General features: G+C 37.9%; 1 protein-coding gene across 1 annotated transcript; it reads right to left on the reverse strand.

The window, feature by feature from the left end:
* Positions 1–4,879: 4,879 nt before the first annotated feature.
* Positions 4,880–17,088, reverse strand: scara3 (scavenger receptor class A, member 3). The gene is made up of 7 exons (XM_053489044.1): positions 16,775–17,088; positions 10,177–10,212; positions 9,862–9,906; positions 9,214–9,333; positions 7,618–7,689; positions 6,204–7,244; positions 4,880–6,121 (listed from the first exon to the last, which is right to left on the reverse strand). Exons 1-7 carry the CDS (start codon positions 16,779–16,781, stop codon positions 5,688–5,690), a joined length of 1,755 nt encoding a protein of 584 aa, XP_053345019.1. The 5' UTR covers positions 16,782–17,088; the 3' UTR covers positions 4,880–5,687.
* Between the last annotated feature and the right edge of the window lie 790 nt (positions 17,089–17,878).

Genomic DNA, 17,878 nt, shown 5'->3' on the forward strand with positions numbered 1-17,878 from the left:
ACGTTATAACTTTTTATCCACTCTGTGGATAAACATGTTCATTATAGCCAACACCTCAGTAAGACCATGAATGAGATGTCTACGGGTAGGATAAATCTACATAACATAAATCGGGCAAGCTAGATGTTTTTAGCCAGCATGCCAACTTGACTGATGTCATAGTTAGCTACTTAGCTGAGATGAAAGAGTTGCTGCAAATCTGGAGACGCTTGATCCAATTACCCCTCATAATTAACTCTAACCATGCTTGTAAAGGTGTCCAACTTGAAAGTATGTGGAACAGTTGAAACAGTTTATGAACTCTTTTGCAGATCTCACACCCAACAACATTTTACAAAATAAATTTTGCCTTTCTATTAAAAATGTCTTCCCCTTTGTGTTTGCAGCAATAGGCACAAGTCAGACTTATATGGGTCACTTAGGGGTCAGTGATTTCACAATAAATACTATCATATAAATTATTTTCGCCATATTGTGCAAACCAGGCCCAAACTGTAAACCGCAAAGTTTACAACATAACTGCAACATAAAGTTTACTGCATCAGTGTGTGTCATCACAGTTAGTCAAAATTTCTAAAACAGACCTAACTACCACCTTTCTTTGCTGAGGTGGAAATTCAGGCACTTTAATATGTTCCTGGTATGCGTTTGAAGTCAATGCAGCTGTAACATTAAGCATTTACATTAGGCACAGCATCGAACATCTACTTACAGTTTGGGGTTTTATTATTATTATTATTATTATTATTATTATTATTACTATTGTTTCCAGTAAAAGAAACCACAATCTCTATTAATCTAAATGTTCTCACACTGCTAAGGTATTAACACCAACCGTTTCACACTATCTTAAACACCACAGTTGTTAAACCCTTCTTTCTGTGGCCATTCTGGAAGATCCACCTGAAACCAAGAGAGCAAACATTTTTATTTCCACGGCATGACAGGGTAAAAATGCATGTCTAAATGAGTTACACCTGGAGGGGAAAGGAAGGAAAATAACTGGCTCCAGCGTCATGGTTAAAGTCTGGCGCCATTTATTCTGGCAGCCATTGTATTTTTCAGTAGACTGAAAGTACTACAGTATATAACACCCTGTTTTTAAGTTTGTACTTTGTGAAAAATCGACCTATAACACATCAGTTCGTATATGATGTGGCAGAGGCATCATGCTATCTCAGATTTTCTAGCAGCAAAAAAAAGAAAAAATGATGCAATTAAATCTGAATCATACACAGAATACAAATTCTTATTGAATTATTATTTTTCCAAATGCTAGTGTTTCTAGGAATGAGTACTTCTTAATTAACTGTTTTTCCTAGAAATACTATGAACTATTACTTAATTACCCAGTAAGTATGTTACTATGAGTTTAATATTAAGTGTGCAGTATTTAATTAAGTCTTAAGCAGTTTTTAAATATTTTTCTGCAGAGCTATTAGTAACTATGGTCCGCCTTCAGTCCGATACTGCTTAATGATATGACATTTTTTTTTAAATATATTTTAGATTTTTTATGACAATTACAGTATGTGACATGCTGTTTGGTGAATTATGGGTAACACCCGTTCCTTTTGGCCACGGAGAATAATACTATATTAAAGTACTGATTAGGATTATAATCAAATGATTACCAAATTATTACCGTTTAATGCATTGTACACATTCTAATGTTATTAATATTATTAATAATACTAATAGTCCAACACATCCACTTGTTCTGTAATAGTCCCAGTGTGTTACGTAAATGGAGTGTTTTGTGAAATGTGAACTCCACGTGCATATGCCCTTAAAATGTTATGTAACTGTTCTGATGTTTCTAAGAGTTTCTGCTGTATGTCAAGCTGCCCCTGATGTTTGTTTCACTTGGCCAGAGGAAGCAACATGACCAGTCTAGGTTGTGAACGTAGAGGCACATTTATTAGGTCTGTGTTGTGACATTATGGGGGAGCGAAAATACCAGCCATGACTTCACAACCGTATTAAACAATCTGCTTGTTGTTTTTTCAGCCAACAAAGTGTTTAATAATGAATTGCTTAATAACTTAACCAAGTGACTGCAATTAAGGTTTGACAAATACATTTATATTTAGAACACGTACTGTAATAAAATGATTTGTACAGTGGTTTGTCATGACCGTTTTACTAAAATTGTCAGTAATTACAGGAAGTTATGGCCCAAGGCAGGTTACACCCTAGACGGGATGCTAAATCATTGCAGAACACAGACACATACATATTCACACATCTAATCATACACTACCAGCTATTTAAAAAAACACCAATCAGTCTACAACATGTCTTTAGACTGTGGGAGGAAACCAGAATACCCTATGCCTATTAATTTATTTGGTACCTATCTATGTAAATGAAAAAAAGATTTTGTCTATAACCTTGGTTGGAACTTACTTTTTTAATGATATCTTTACGTTTCGTACATCGGAGGACCATAAACCAGTCTCAGAAAGTTTTCTGTCTGTATTCCTGTCTGTCTGGTCAGATTTGTCACACCATCATGCAAAACTGTCTCGACAGAATTAAACGAAACTGAAATCAATTTTGAATGAAATCAAAATGTATGAGCAGTTATGTTCGCGTACAGCGCATGCATTTAACTGTTTAATTTGGCTGCTAGATTATAAACCGCAAGATTGACAACATACCGCGCACGTCTTAAATCAATCACTGGACAGAGTTTTACAGTATGTAACCTTTGCAGTATTTAGATATCTGCTTGAAGTTTAACCTGCACCATGAGTGAAATCAAAATGTTGAGTAAAAGCGATGTTATGAACAGTTGTACAACATGTGGGCTCCAACCTGAAATATTAATATCACTGATTACATTAAAGCTGATTACCTTATTTTTAGGACTTTTTATCTATTTCTGCAAAAAGAAAAAGACACACTTTAACTTTAAGCAGTGAAAGGTTGAAGATCTTGTTCGACAGTGGCTCTTTGACATTCCTTGGATTTTTAATCAACAAACCTTAAGACACTAGTGCAGAACTTTAACCACAAATGGACCACATTACAATAGTCTACAATTATACCCCCACACATCTATTACATTCTTAAGTGCAACGAAGAAAAACTTAAAAAAAAAATAGAAACAACAGGCACATGGCACTTGGCACAGGCTCTGGATTTAGAGTTACAGTAAATAATAAGTTATATGAAAGCTGTCTCTTTTTATGGATAGTCATGTGACATTTTCTTTTTGTTTTTAAAGCTTGTAAACAGGTCAAATCTGCTCAGCATATGTTGCAGCAGCTGCACATGGCACTGAATTTTCTGGTACTTTTCACCCGTTTAGTGCAGGACTGATACCTGTTGTCCCGAAACAAGTCGGCACTTCCAGACCTCTGTTTTGTCCCCTGATATCTACTACATACTGTAATCGATGCCTGCCGTTAGTATCTCTCTAGTGTGCTACTAATCTAGTTAACTGTGTGATTTTTCTAGTGATTTGTGTTTGACCCGGACTGTTTATTTGGATTATGACTCTCGCTCATCTTTGGATTAATACCTTTCTGCCTTTTTGCCTAGATTTTTACTGTACATAAACTATATATGGCATTAGGTAATTATGTAACAATAACGGTCAGTCGTTATTTTAAGACACACAGGGCAGCTGTTCTGGAATAGTGCTTGCAAGAACAGTATTGTCAAGTCCATTTGCAAAACCCATCAAGCCCCATGATTATACTGGCTCTGCAGAAGACCATCCCAGAAAAGCCAGGGGTCAGGGGTGGGTCAGGGGTAGCTCAGTGGTTAAGGCATTGGACTACGGTTCGGAAGATCCCAGGTTCAAACCCTGCAACCACCAAGTTGCCACTGTTGGACCCTTGAGCAAGGCCCTTAACCCTCAACTGCTCAGATGTGTAATGAGATAAGAGCGTCTGCCAAATGCCTAAATGTAAAAGCAAGACCAAAATTTACCTCTGCTGAAGAGGAGAAGTTCATTTAGAGTCACCAGCCTGAGAAATCACTAATTAATAACCAGCACCTCAGATTAAAGCCATTATGAAGGCTTTACAGGACATACGTAGCAGATACATCTCAATATCAACTGTTCAAAGGAGATTATCGCATAATTTGGACGCCTTCAGCATTGTTTTACAATGTACAAAGTAATAAAACTCAGGGAAGACCATGGCATTAGAAGATGTGTCCAAACTTTCAAAGATGTGCTTTAAACTTTTTTGTGGTGCACCACTGCCTCGCCCAAAAAAAAAACATTATTCACATAGTTTTAACCAGACTATTTATTTCCTTGATGACTACTTTTATGTTTACTCGAGTGAATTCTTTCTGCACTAACATAATAGAAGTTTGTTTTGTACTCCACTTGTCACATCAAAGAGAACTAAAACTTTAATTCAGGATTTTAATATATATATATCTTCTGGCATATTTTTGATAGTTAATTCAAAGTTATAAGTTATTTACATGCCTCTTGAGCAGACAAGTGATGCTGTAGAGTCTGTACTTGCACTTAATAACCCGATTCTGTTGCACAAAAAGCTTTAAAATGCTTGACTCAACGTCAAACAACTGAGCATCATTTAGAGTTAATTACATTCCTCTTGTTTGCATGTTTTTTTTTTGTTTTTTTTTTTATAAATTGAATTTAGTTTATAATGAACAGGCCCCAGACTGCCATAAAAAATCTCATAACAACATGGTTCTCTTGTTATGCACAAAGAACATTAATATCCTATACTACATACTGTACTGTATTATCTTTCTTTTTAAATCATAAAAGGCACATCAGAAATTCTTGATTTTTGCAAAACTTATATTCGGTTTTACATCACTGTAGACGATGGTGAGTAAAGCAGCATTATACATTATACATTGTTGAACACTTGGCAAATTAAGAAATGGTTTTATTTATTAAACACAGTGTTCAAAACACTCCTGTCAAAATGAAACTCATATACAGTGTATACAGTAATGCTGCGCGAAAACATAAAATGTGTTAACTATGTTTTTTTTCTCATAACATTAAAATAAAAATCAGCAAAATGTAGATTAAAAATGTAGTGTTTATGCTGTAGTTTGCATTTTCTTATGGTTTTCACTGTACTTTACACTTTTTTGTCACTGGATTAATAATTAAAAAATCTCACAATTCCATGTTCTTATATTTTGTTCAGAGTACCTGCTCCGAATATGTTATGGTGTACATAAAAAAATAAATCTGATTTTAAAAGAATGGCTTGATCGCGAACAGTATTAACGTTTAAAGTGCCTTAACATTTGTTGTCATGATATGTAAGGGAATTCTTAATTAAAACGATTAAAAGGCCATGACAAATATTAAAACATACCGCTTCATTATTCAGAGACATTCTCAAAACATCTGTTCAACCATAAAACATAAACTGTAAATGTCCAGAGTGTTGTGCTGTAGTAAGACCTACATAGTCTTCCGCCATTAGTACAAGGCAACCACCATGGTGCTAAGTGCATAGTCATGCGATGCGTATGAACTATTGGGTATCTATGCGCAGTTTATAGCCTGAGGAATGTATATTGAACATAAGGTTTGTAAATGGTGGACCATATATAGAATGTATGCAGTTATATTTACTTCAAAATGTTCATTCATATTCATAAATTGTTGCGCTTCCAGCAAGGTGGTTTTTGAGATATCACAACACGAGGATATTAAGCATTTCTCATCCCAAGGTGACGTCCCCTGGTGGTCCAGGAGGTCCACGTGGACCTGGTGGGCCAGCAGGTCCAGGTTTTCCTCTAGGCCCAGGAATCCCATGTACGCCAGGGAGTCCCGCTTGCCCTTGTATTCCTGTTGGTCCTTGTGGCCCTTGCAATCCATCTTTGCCTGCAACTCCCATGTCACCCTTCTGCCCTCTTTCACCTTTAGGTCCTGGTTGTCCCAAGGATCCTTTGGCTCCTTTTAGTCCTTGGCTTCCTTTGACTCCAGAAGGTCCAGGTTCCCCTTGAGCTCCTTTAGGGCCTATAAAACCCTTTGGTCCCACAGGACCAGGAACACCTAAACGTCCCTTGTCCCCTTTGATCCCTGTTGATCCTGTACGACCTAATGGTCCTGGGTCACCCTTGTTCCCCTTTGGACCTGGTGGACCTGGAGCACCTGCAAAATGAAAACAGATTCATTAGAATTTTAGCTAGATTTTACCACATCAGTTGGTATATACCCCTAGAAAAAAGTTTACCTTTAACAATGGTGAAGTTCTGGATCAGCTGGGCATGACTGGTATCCACCAGCTTCATCTCCTCCATAACCATAGAGATGTTCCTCATATCCACATCAAGACGGACATTAAGCATCATATACTGAGATCTTAAAGAATCAGCGAGATTCAGCAGAAGCAAAACAGTATTGTTTAAATTCTGCAAGTCCTCTGTGTGGCCGCTCAGCTTTGTCTGGCAAGATGAGCTTTCCATGTTGATGTATTTGTACATGCTCTGAACATGGGTGACTGTAGCATTAATGCTGGAGGCAATGGTCTCAATCTCTAGTTCAATGGAACTCATTCTTGTGTCCAGTGTCACAAACCTTTCCTCAGTCCTATTTTCATAGTACTTGGCATGATACTGGTGGTCATGCATGTTTTCCTCATGCTCGTCAATGTAGGAAGACATGTTATCCAGCTGTATTTGCAAGTTCATGACCTGTAATGTAAGTTCATGCACCATATCTGAGCTTATGCTGATTCTCTGATGTGTGGCAGAGATGCCATTCTGAATGATTCGCATTGTTTGGACATTGGTGCTGGAATTGGATTTGAGTCCACTTAGTGTTCTGCTGTAGTTCTGCCAGTCTTTGGTTATTTTCTGTAACACCAATTCCTCTTCTTCGGCCTTTCTCTTAAGAGCCTCAATCCACAAGGCACTAAGTGTGACAGTAGTGTTAACTTGTTGCACAGTAGCCTTTAAATCAAACTGGTCTTGGACCAACGTCTTCATGCCCTGATCGGTCTCATTGATAACAGCCTGCCAACCATTTACCTGATTGAGATACTGCTCAAGAGATTGGTTTATTCGTTTAACAGTAATCCCATAAGCCTGGACATCTCTTATCATCCTGTTACTGGATTGTTTTAAAGTACTTTGCGACTGAGTAGTCTGGTTTAGTGACTGCTCTTGACCCACAACCGTCTTTTGAAGGTCTTCGAGTTCTTTCTTGAGTCTGAGGATTTCTTCCTGGAATTGAACTGCATTGTAGCATTCTGTACAGTTCAAGGTGCTAAAATCTGTAAAAAATTAATAAATTAATTAATAAAAATAAATAAATAAATAAATAAATAAAAGTACTTTATTTCAATTTTTAAACTTGCACTTTACCTAAGTGTAAAATGAGAAAGTATTTTTATAGTAAAAAAAAATATATTTATAATATTATATAATAAAAAATATTTTTATTTTCTCATTTTGGGTTGTAGTATTGCCAAAAGTATTTGTTCTCCTGCTTTCACATGCATAGCAATTTGAGTGACATCCAATTCTTAATCCATAGGGTTTATATAATATGATGTTGCCCCCTAATTTGTTACAGAAGTAGAACCTTTACATTTGTCTCCATGAGCAAATTCCTTCGATAGGAATATAAAAATGTTAAAATCTTACCTTGAGTACTCCCCTGGATCTTTTTCTGAAAAAGCAATTCCTCTTCAGATAAGCTGTCAACCTTCCTAAAAACTGAAAACATACATTTATTTCATTCATTTCAGATGTTACATATTAATGATAATGGGCTAACTTTTACAATAGAATCACAACTACTGTGAGAATTCTTATGAGAATAGCAGTATTTTTTTTAGATCATGTTTCGATATGACCTAACCCCTAAGCCTTAAATGCTCGTTGCAGTAATGCAGTGATAATTTACAATCTGACAACATGCATATGTATTGTTTTTTGATTACCACAAGATGATGAATAATCATTCCTTACAGCTGTACAACTGTGATTATTAATGATAAATTTTAGTATAAGTCCTCTGGTATCGAACATGTTTTGCGTAATTCATGATGGATTTTATGAAATAATACGCACCATTTAAAAGGTAATTTAAAGCCTTTGCTTTTCACACCCACGATGGTCATGTGAGGAATGGGAAACAGATGTGTTTCACCATTACGCAATCTTGTTTTTAATTTAGCTGAAACAGCCAATCACATTGTTGGAATCTGGTTTTTCTACTTATTTGGTTTTCAGTCCATTAGGCCACATATTTGTTGATCACTTTTTGTATCCTGCCTATTTTTTTTTTTGTATAAAAAGTCAGGATCACCACCGAGTCCTGAGCGTGCTTTGGAATTGGTTGTGGCCGTAGTGTTGTTATCTGTAAATCTGCAACCAAAGATTTATTGCTCTGCTCTAAAATTCTGTTTTTTACGCTGGAATTTGAGATACATCTGGAGAGACACATTTGAAGGCCGAGTAAAGGCTGAAAAGGAAGACGACCCCCAACCCCCCACCCCCCACCCCCAGCATTATTTGTGCTTTACAATTCCATTAAGTAATTGAACATGCTGTGAAATTAAGCGTGGTGAAAGTGTGAAGCTTTGAGTAATTAATTGCTGATACGAGACTTGTTTTTTTTTTTTTTTTATGACAAATGGCAACATGGGGGTTTTAAGGGTATGTAATTACATGGTAGCCATAGTCCAGTGGTTCCAATCCCTTGTCCTGAAGAAATCCCTGCCCTACATGTTTTTGTAATTTCCCAGTTCTGCTACAGCATCTCCTATTCAGAATCTTAGCTGATTAGTTAAATCAGGTGTCCTGGAAGCAAAGAAAAACAAATGTGCAGGACAGGGGCTGCTCCAGAATCAGAGCTGGGAACCAATGCCATAGTGGACAGTGTGATGGCTTATTTGTATTGCTTTTTCATGCCATGATATGCATGCTGCATCATAGCTCCAGAGTCCTAGACCTGAGCCAGTGCTGGGGTTCCTGCCTTTGCAGAATTTTGTCTGTGGACTGTCTTTACAGTAGGTTCTCCGATTTCTTCCCACTTCCCAGAAACATGCCTGTATTGGTTATACATTTTCTCTCTGGGTGAATGAATATGTGTGTGTGTGTGTGTGTGTGTGTGTGTGTGTGTGTGTGTGTGTGTGGTGCCCTGAGATGGCACAACCCGTCATCCCCGATCAGGGTGGATTGTTTACTGAAGACCAATGAATGAATCATATCTTAGCCAGTGTAGCATTAGCTCACCCAGAGAAGCCAGGACTGTCAATGTGATGACTATGAAGGCAAAGAAGCCGTAGAGAACTCTGACCGCCAGCTGGAGAGAGCGAGTCTGTTGACATTTCACACAACCCCCTCGGGTTCTTCCTGTGGACACAAACAAGTATTGACTGCGTGGATCCCTGTGCCAAACCATAAGCTCATTTTCAAGAGATTCGTGGTGCCATTATAAGAGTAACCACTGAAACTAATAGCAATGTTAAACCTATGCCCAAAGTTCTACCCTACAAAAATTCTCCATGTGATGACATAACTTGGAGTCGATTTTCTACTTAATGCAGCCTAACAATACAGCCTGTGTCAGATGTTAAAGAGTTTACACGAAAATTGTATGGAACAGATGCAGGGACATAAACAACACTGTAAAGGCTGTGCTCTCTTGGAACATTTCACACACAAGCACTAATCTTCTAGAGTTTAATATCGTATTCATCATCATGTCATTAATAGAACATTTTCTTCTCTGTCCTCCTGGCCTCTAATGTATTTACGCTTAGTAAGATCATGCTTTGTTTTGAATGTTCTCTCAGCATGCACGTAGTTACACATCTGTCATAATGTTAGCGCTGGTGTAATATTCTGGGTGTTTTCTCACAGAATAATTGTTTGTCTAACCTCTGAAGGGAGGCATCTCCTCCTCCTCTCCGGTCAGGTCCTCCTCTAAGAACAGAGATTATTTACGAGATAAAAGACACACAACTGGATGAGCTTTTCAGTTTAATGGATGAATAACAGCGCAGATAAAAGAATGGCCTGTTATCAATGTTGCAAACTCCTCATTAAAACTCTCTCCATCTTCGCCATCACCCCGACGAGAGAGAACACAGAATATAACGGGTGGATTTAAATCATAAGAGGAAAAAAAAATGTAAACTACTAATCAATGAGCAAATAATGGAAGAAATGAAAAAGAGAAAAACTTTACAGTACCTTTGAAGAGCTGGTTCTCGTAGCCACTGAAACTTTCTGGGGGAAAAAAAGGAATTTGTATTCATTAGATAAGAAAAAAAAAAAACTTGAAATGTTATTATATAGGAAAAGAAAAAGTCCTGAAATTTCTACAGACAGATTTGGACCTGAGCCTTCAATAAGGAAAGTGAACTCCATATTAATATTATTAACACCTCTTTTGCTATCTTAGAACAAAGTCCCAGACTCCTAACACTCAGCATGACTGCAGATCAGCGTGTGATTCCAAACCTTTATCCCCAAACCCTCCTACCTGCACCGTCCCTCTAATACTCATTCCTAATCCTGTCCATTCTTTTCTTTTTGTATCACCTTCTTAACAATCAAAATATCCGATTTGAGCTTGGAATAAGCTGTCTAAAAAATTTTAGACCGTTGTATGAAACATTAACCCATGCAAAATCCCTGTTACCCCATATAAAAGGAAAAATAACCCTACCAGTCCTGCCTTCCACAACACTAACAATGTGACTTGGGCTTGCTTCCAACCATGATGTCATATAAGGCACCTAAAATGCTATGCAGTAATACAAGAAAATGAAATCAGAGATATGAGTGTGGTTTAATCAGAACATCAGGAAAAATATGTATATGTTCTTTTGGGAGAAACAAGAATAAGAATAGCGTAACCGAGCTTGAACAGCTTGAAGACAAAGGGTCTAACAGGAATGGCTCCGCTTGCTGAATTACAAAAACACATTGTAGATGATCCAAGCATCAGTCAGAGCGAGTTGGGCCAAAGGTCGATTAACAGATGCTAAAGAACCGGATTGTGGAACTCGTGTACAGTCAAACTTAGTAGAGATTTGATAGATAACAAGCCATATTAAATCTATTATTGAATAAGAAAATGTGAAGTTTTCTGGAAACTTTTTATTCATTCTAAAACCAAAAACACTCCAGCATCTTTTTGATTTTTACATGGGTTTCATTTTTTTCTACACAAACTGATCACAAACTAAATATCTGACTAATCTCTTTGTATCTGGCTAACCGTATACACAACCACAACCATGTTCTCCAATGGCCCTAACAATGACTAGCTGTCCTACACTGGTGGACAAAAGTATAAGGACAACATACAGTATGCCAGTTATCGTAGTTCTCCCTGTTAAAACACCAGGTGATGTCACTGATGAGTTCTCACCCATCTGGCTAAAGAGTCGTGATAATTAGAACGAGCTGGTTTATTTAATAGAGGTGGCATGACTTTTACTTTCTGAAGCTGGGGTGCCCACCTGCGCTCAAAAATGTCTCAACTAGGGAATTCTCAAATAATTTGTGAAAGTTTTTTATTTTATACATGATCTTCATGAAACAATCAAGCAGGCATGGATTGAGTGAGTGACGCCAGAGTACCGCAGTCGTCTTTTAAACTCTATACCCAGCTGGATCCAGCAGGTTTTGAAGAAGTTGGTTTAAGTTTGGCTTACTAGCCTAACACAGTTTGTTCTGATAATCACCGCTATGTATTAACACCAATCTAAATAGTCAGAATCGGTCATCCATGATATGACAGATTACAAAAAAGCATGAAAAATAGCTTAATGGCTTTTTTTAGATTATGCTAAAGTGTGCAGTTTTAAGTCTATTAGCTCATAATAACCTTAATGTACCACATACAGTATATAATTATCTTTGGACATGGTGAAAATTTAGCACAAGCACATAATTCCAAAAAAATGAAAAACAGCATGCTGTAGATCTGGGACATTTTTTTTTAAAGTCAGTTCCCACTTATGGTGGCACGGTGGTCTAGTGGTTACATAGCACCTGCAGGGTCGAGGGTTCAACGCCTGCCTCCGTGCATGAAGCTTGCATGTCTTCTCCAATTTTCCTCCCCTAGTCCAAAAGACATGTAGCTTAGGCTCTAAATGGCCTTTTCAAATTTACTGATGTGTGTTCTTGTGTGACCTGCTATGGATTGACACCCTGACCAGGATAAACACTACAAGTCTACTAGGATAGGCTCCAGGCCTGTTGTGACCCTGAACAGGATAAGTGGTATAGAGAATGAGTGAGTGAGTTTCCACTTATATTAAATTCAGCGGATTTGATGGTGTACAGGCCAGCTACAGGGCGTCATTCGCCCGAGTGTGTGGGCCTATTCGAGGTCAAGTACTGTTCCAACAGACCCAAAAAATGTGCAGGAATGCCGACTGTCTGCACTTTTACCAGTGCATAGCTTCGCAGGTATCTCCAGGATCAACAGACCCAACCTGAGCCACTGCCTATTATTGCTGCCAACAACACAGAGGAAAACTCAGGAGATCCTCTGGGCTGGCAGTCATCTGCTCCAAAAACAAGCTCAGACGCTTACGTTCGAAAAAGTGCTGTGGCTCTAACAGAAGCAGCCTTTAAAGGTACTGTACAAATCCTGAAGGATCAAAATGTTTGAGAAAACTTCAGGAAATGGAAGGTTTGCTGAAGTCGGAAAACTTAAGGAGAGTTTTGTTTACATCTAAAATCCAGTTTGTCTTTTGATGTAATACTTAAACAAGTTTACAGTGCGGAAACCTGTGTTTATGGATTGTGTAGATGTGCAGCATGCACAGTGATGCATCATGGTTTAAAGTTTTAGGTTTTGTTAGTATGGTTTAAAGTATTGTAGGTTCATTGTATTATGTTTAAAGCTACATTTGGATGGAAATGCAAATACAGCTGCTTGTATTTTATGTTTCTTTCTGCCACTGGGAATCATAAGATTAAATCCAGACAAAGCTGCAGCCATCCAGAAGATCTCAGCGGGGGCCATGGAGTTGCTTTCTTAATTCTGCTCATGATCAGTGTCGATGTGCTCATGAATGCAGATGTTGGTATTTAGTGCTTTCCTCGAATGGTTTTAGACTTTGAGTGAGTGAAAGTCTGCAAAAATAAATAACTAAATAAAACAAGGTTTGGCTTGGATGCATCACTCGTCCATAATTCTCACTTTACCCGAAATGTGTGCGGGAGAGACAGTATACTGGATTCCCATTCAAGGTACTGCATAGTCCCACTAGAATAGGCTCTGGCTCCAGTGTGCACCTGATCAGAAACTATGGAAGATTTCTAAAATGTAGTACAATTCACCTTTTAGTTTTTATGACTTGGCCAGTACCCAGCTACTGTACTAAAGCATGTCTTGATATTATAGGAAAAAATTACAATATCTGCATTATTAAATGTTATCAGTAGGCCAAAATCAGGAAAACTAGTGAACCCCACCCATAACGCCATGTTGAAATCTAATAGTTAGGTCTAAAAAGTGGGTATGTAGTATGTATATCAAAATCTTAAACCCTCAACAGTTTCATACACAGGTGTAGGTGGAGGGACGTAGTAAAGGTGATTTGTCTGCTTGGCAAAAACAAGAGCATTAGATGTGAGGAGGTTGTTACACACGTGACCTTCTGCTCAACCCAATAATGCTGAGTGAGTAACCACATCCATATGAATTCTGTATAGTCATTACATATAATCTCTGAATCTGTTCTGTTCAGTAATTCTGGAGAGGGCTGATTGTATTGAAATCAAGACTGTGATGATGAAAGGGGCTTTTTTTTCTGCCAGCCGTGAGCCAGTGCACACTCTTTGCCAAGTATAAGCCTTTCAACTAGTTGGCAAAGGAAAAAAAAAAACTCTTGTTCTTCTTTTCTTTTCTTTTCTTTTCTTTGGTTTACTAAATGGTTAACAATCACAGCATGCTCTCACATTCCAGACCTGAGCTCTTTGGGGGTTAGTTCCTGAGCTACATCCCAAATCACAGCTTTTGCTAGCTTGTATTTTGAATAAATAGAAGTGTATATGTATGCTGTTATGATAGAAAGTTCATATTTGAATGTGGTGCAGTCACATGCTGTTATGATGAGCTCTGCGTAACACATCCCAGGAACCTAAAAGCACTCGGGATGCCGGAAACACAAAGCATATGGTGTGTCAGAAGTGTTTTTTTAATGCAACGCATTGGGATGAAGCTTTCCAGAGATATGTAAAGTTTTAATAAAATATATGAATAAATAAATTACTGTGCATTCATTTTAATCTTATAGACGTCTTACAGAAATTCCAGAGATGCAAAACGAAGGCCTTTTGCAACACACAATGACAAGTCCCCCTTGATGCTCGTCAACAAACAAACTCTTCCAGATGTATTTTATAAATAGCATGCGGTCCTGTTCTAAAGCAAATGAAATGCAAGGAATGTGTGTATGCATTTTCATAAAAGAGTGAAAAAAACGACCTAAAGCAGACATGTGTGGTTGCCTGGGGTTGATATTCATGCCTCAAACATGAGACGTTTGGGAATATTAATGAAGAAATTGCAATATGGGCAACAATGGTGTTGCATTATCTCCACACATGTTGCAAGATACATGAATAGTCAGTCTTGTGAAACTCACCACACTAAGAAGTTAGATTTTCAAATAGCTCACAGGTCACGAGTTGTGGCACAACACAACATTAAGTGAAGTAATACATCTGGAAAATGGGATATGTCTCTATTTATTTGTATAAAATTCATACTACTTAGATTTATTATTACTTTCCAGTAATAGCTAGCATATTCCTGGTGTCCATATTTTCCATTATGCTCTTTAGCTCTTAAAACTCAAACGGCAAAGATTAATGCCGGCAACACAGGCTGGTGTTTATATGGAATTCTTAGATTTCTTAGATATGCAAGGTAAAATAAAAGTTTTTATTACTCTTTTAACATAGATTTTACCACTAACGGAATATGGGAATGACGTTGCAAAGATGTATTATATTAGTATTCTTTTTTGGTTATAGAAACAACTGAAAACAACCATGAAAACACATGATCATGTGTATCTGTGCTATTTCTATGCCTATAAAAATGTAAAAAAAAAAAAAAAAGGGTCACCTTTTTTTTTTTTTTTTTTACATTTTTGCTCAGTCATGTTTGGGTAGTTGGTTAAAATGAACTAAAATTCAGTTTATCATATTGCCTATTTTGTGCTGAAAAAGGATCTGGCACAATCCTGAGCCCTATATATGTTTATTTAAAAAAGAAAAACAGCAAAAAATGGTTAAATGCTTTGAGCTTTAAGGGCTACAAGGCCAGGGATTTAATGTGATATGATTGTGGGCGGGTCCAAAGAGGAATACAAAAAAATAAAAACAATATTTTTCTACAAGTTAGTATTTAGAGAACATGCCTCTATCATCCCCTGGTACAAATTTACTATTCCAGGTACATTATCCTTCACTAAACAGGTACTAAGCTTCACCCTCTTTATTAGAAAGAAGCACAAAACTCATAGTCAATTAACAAAAACTGACAGAACCACAGATTATCTCTTCTTCATTGGACTGACACAAGTTCTCCTTGTGATAGTGAACTTGGGTTCTTTAATTGACTGACAATGTGGCCATGTCTCCTTTATTGGACTCATACTCTACTAGGCAACATCAATATCATTACGACTGATTGACAGACATAAGGGTCATCCCTTGTTTATTCCTTTTGTCCAGAAATCCATCCATCCTTGTGACGGACCTGGTCAAAGCATTTATTGGGGCTGACATAATTAAAGGCAACACCTTTAATGCACTGATAGGCACAAAGCCCATTCCATCAATATGTGTGACAGGCAAATTAATTTCCTGGTCCTGACATGAACAAAAGTCATCCCTATCTCATCATTTCAACAAGCACAAAGCTTTGACTAGGACTGACAGGAGTAATGGATACACCTTTTTTTTTTTTTTTTTGGACTGGCCAAAAATAATGTACTGGAGCTACCGCATCTCGAGGCAACATTTCTTTTCCTTGAACAGACTAGCACAGAGGCCACACCCACTTTACAGGAACTGAAAGGCACTGAAAACCCCGCCTGTTTCATTGGACTGACAGGTGCAGGGAAGGAAGATTGAACACACAAATGTATTGCTGACAAAAGATCGTTTGATAAGTAATAAATCAAAAACACTACAAATAACATGAGCCTTGACTGGTATCAAATTTTAACAGTGCAGAAATACCTAGATTTATTTATTCACCACGACCAAACGATGTTCACCACGGCACCGAGTCAAATTAGTCCAGCATAACTTTACAGCACCTGTGAATACACATGAACTATGTCTTTACTCATGCCCAGACTGCAGAATGTGATCTGGATCTCGGGTCACACACCTGCTGCCAGCACCTTTCCCACAGCTCTCTGTGATACGAGCCGCAATAAAGAGAAACAGACCTCCTACCTGCTCCCTTTCTCCATAAAAGCAGCTTACCAAATCTTCTCCATATGCTGCCTCTGCCTTCAAAAGCTATCACTCAGCTTCGTTTCCAATGAAAAGAAAAATAATAAATCTTAAATATCGCTCGATCAATGTTGTTTATGCAGGAGTTCGTTTGAAATGCCAAAGCAAATGTGCGAGTGCTGAGAATGGGGAAGTTTAATCTAAACCCCTCTCTCTGAGCCGGTCTTCCATCCAAAATCAACACATGCTGGCTTTCCCTGGACAATGAGAAGGGTGAGTGGTGTAGTCTCGATAGCAAACCACCTCCAGGTTTTTACAGAAAATGACTTTTTTGAAGATTGCTTCTTACCTTTCATATTTGTTGTATAAAGATGTTTCTGGAGAACAAGTGATGAGCAGGAAGTCTTGAGAGCTGTCTGCCTTCACAGGTCCTCCAGCGTCTGTTTCGGTATACAGCTGCTCGAGAGTCTTAAATAAAAATCCTTGTTTAGATCAGGTCCACTTTATTGTAATCGGAACTCACTTTGAGCTGCTACTTGTGCTACATGTTTAAGGAAGACTGCATATGTAGCAGCTGATCCAGGATGTGCCTCTCTTTTCCGCAGAGCTAAGAAACATGTGCAGTTTGGAGAGACACAACAGAGATTGGCGTGAGTGTGTGTGTGTGTGTGTGCGTTTCTCAGTGAGAGAAAGACCAAGAGAAGGGGAGGGAGAGATGGAGTGGGTTAGAGGAAAGAGAGAGAGAGAGAGAGAGTAAGTATATGTTCCTGCTGGCCAGTCCTGTCCTGGCCTAATTACTAACAAATGTCTGGGTAGGGCAGGACAGGCACCTTTGTCTTCTGTTTCTCAGTCACTGACACGTTTATGAGAATTTAGATCGATTTAAACCATAGATTCTGCCATCTGGCTGTTTCTCAGAGCTCCACATTCCAAGCCAGTTCCTGTGGAAATGAATTTGTGCCATGTGGATTAGTGCAGAGGTTCTTGAATTTTCTATAATCAGGTATTTATATAAAAAAATATGAGAACCCCTGTATGATGGACAGTACTGTGCAAAAATCTTGTGCACAGTGCAAATAACTGCTGGAGAGCATGAAAAAGCAGTAAACAGTAATTAAAGTAATAAAGTCAATAATTGGTGTGACGAGCCTTCCCCTAAAGTTTAATCTCAAAGTAAATTTGTGCAAAAAACAGCTGCTTAGTTTTACTGAAGAAGCTGCAGAACCAGACACAGTCCTTTTGAAGACTTTGTCACACTTGCTTATTTTTTTCATGCAAGTAAAATCCATATCTTTTTTTCTTTCTCACTTTTTTAAAAATAATATGCTGCTTTCTGTTCCAAGCATTTTTTTTTTGTTTGTTTGTTTTTGCTTGAATATTAGGGCGGCTCAGTGGTGTAGTGGTTAGCACTGTTGCCTTGCACCCCCAGGGTCCGGGCTCGATTCCTGTCTCT

The sequence above is a fragment of the Clarias gariepinus genome, chromosome 27, assembly GCF_024256425.1.
Source record: "Clarias gariepinus isolate MV-2021 ecotype Netherlands chromosome 27, CGAR_prim_01v2, whole genome shotgun sequence".
In the NCBI taxonomy this organism is placed as follows: domain Eukaryota; kingdom Metazoa; phylum Chordata; class Actinopteri; order Siluriformes; family Clariidae; genus Clarias; species Clarias gariepinus.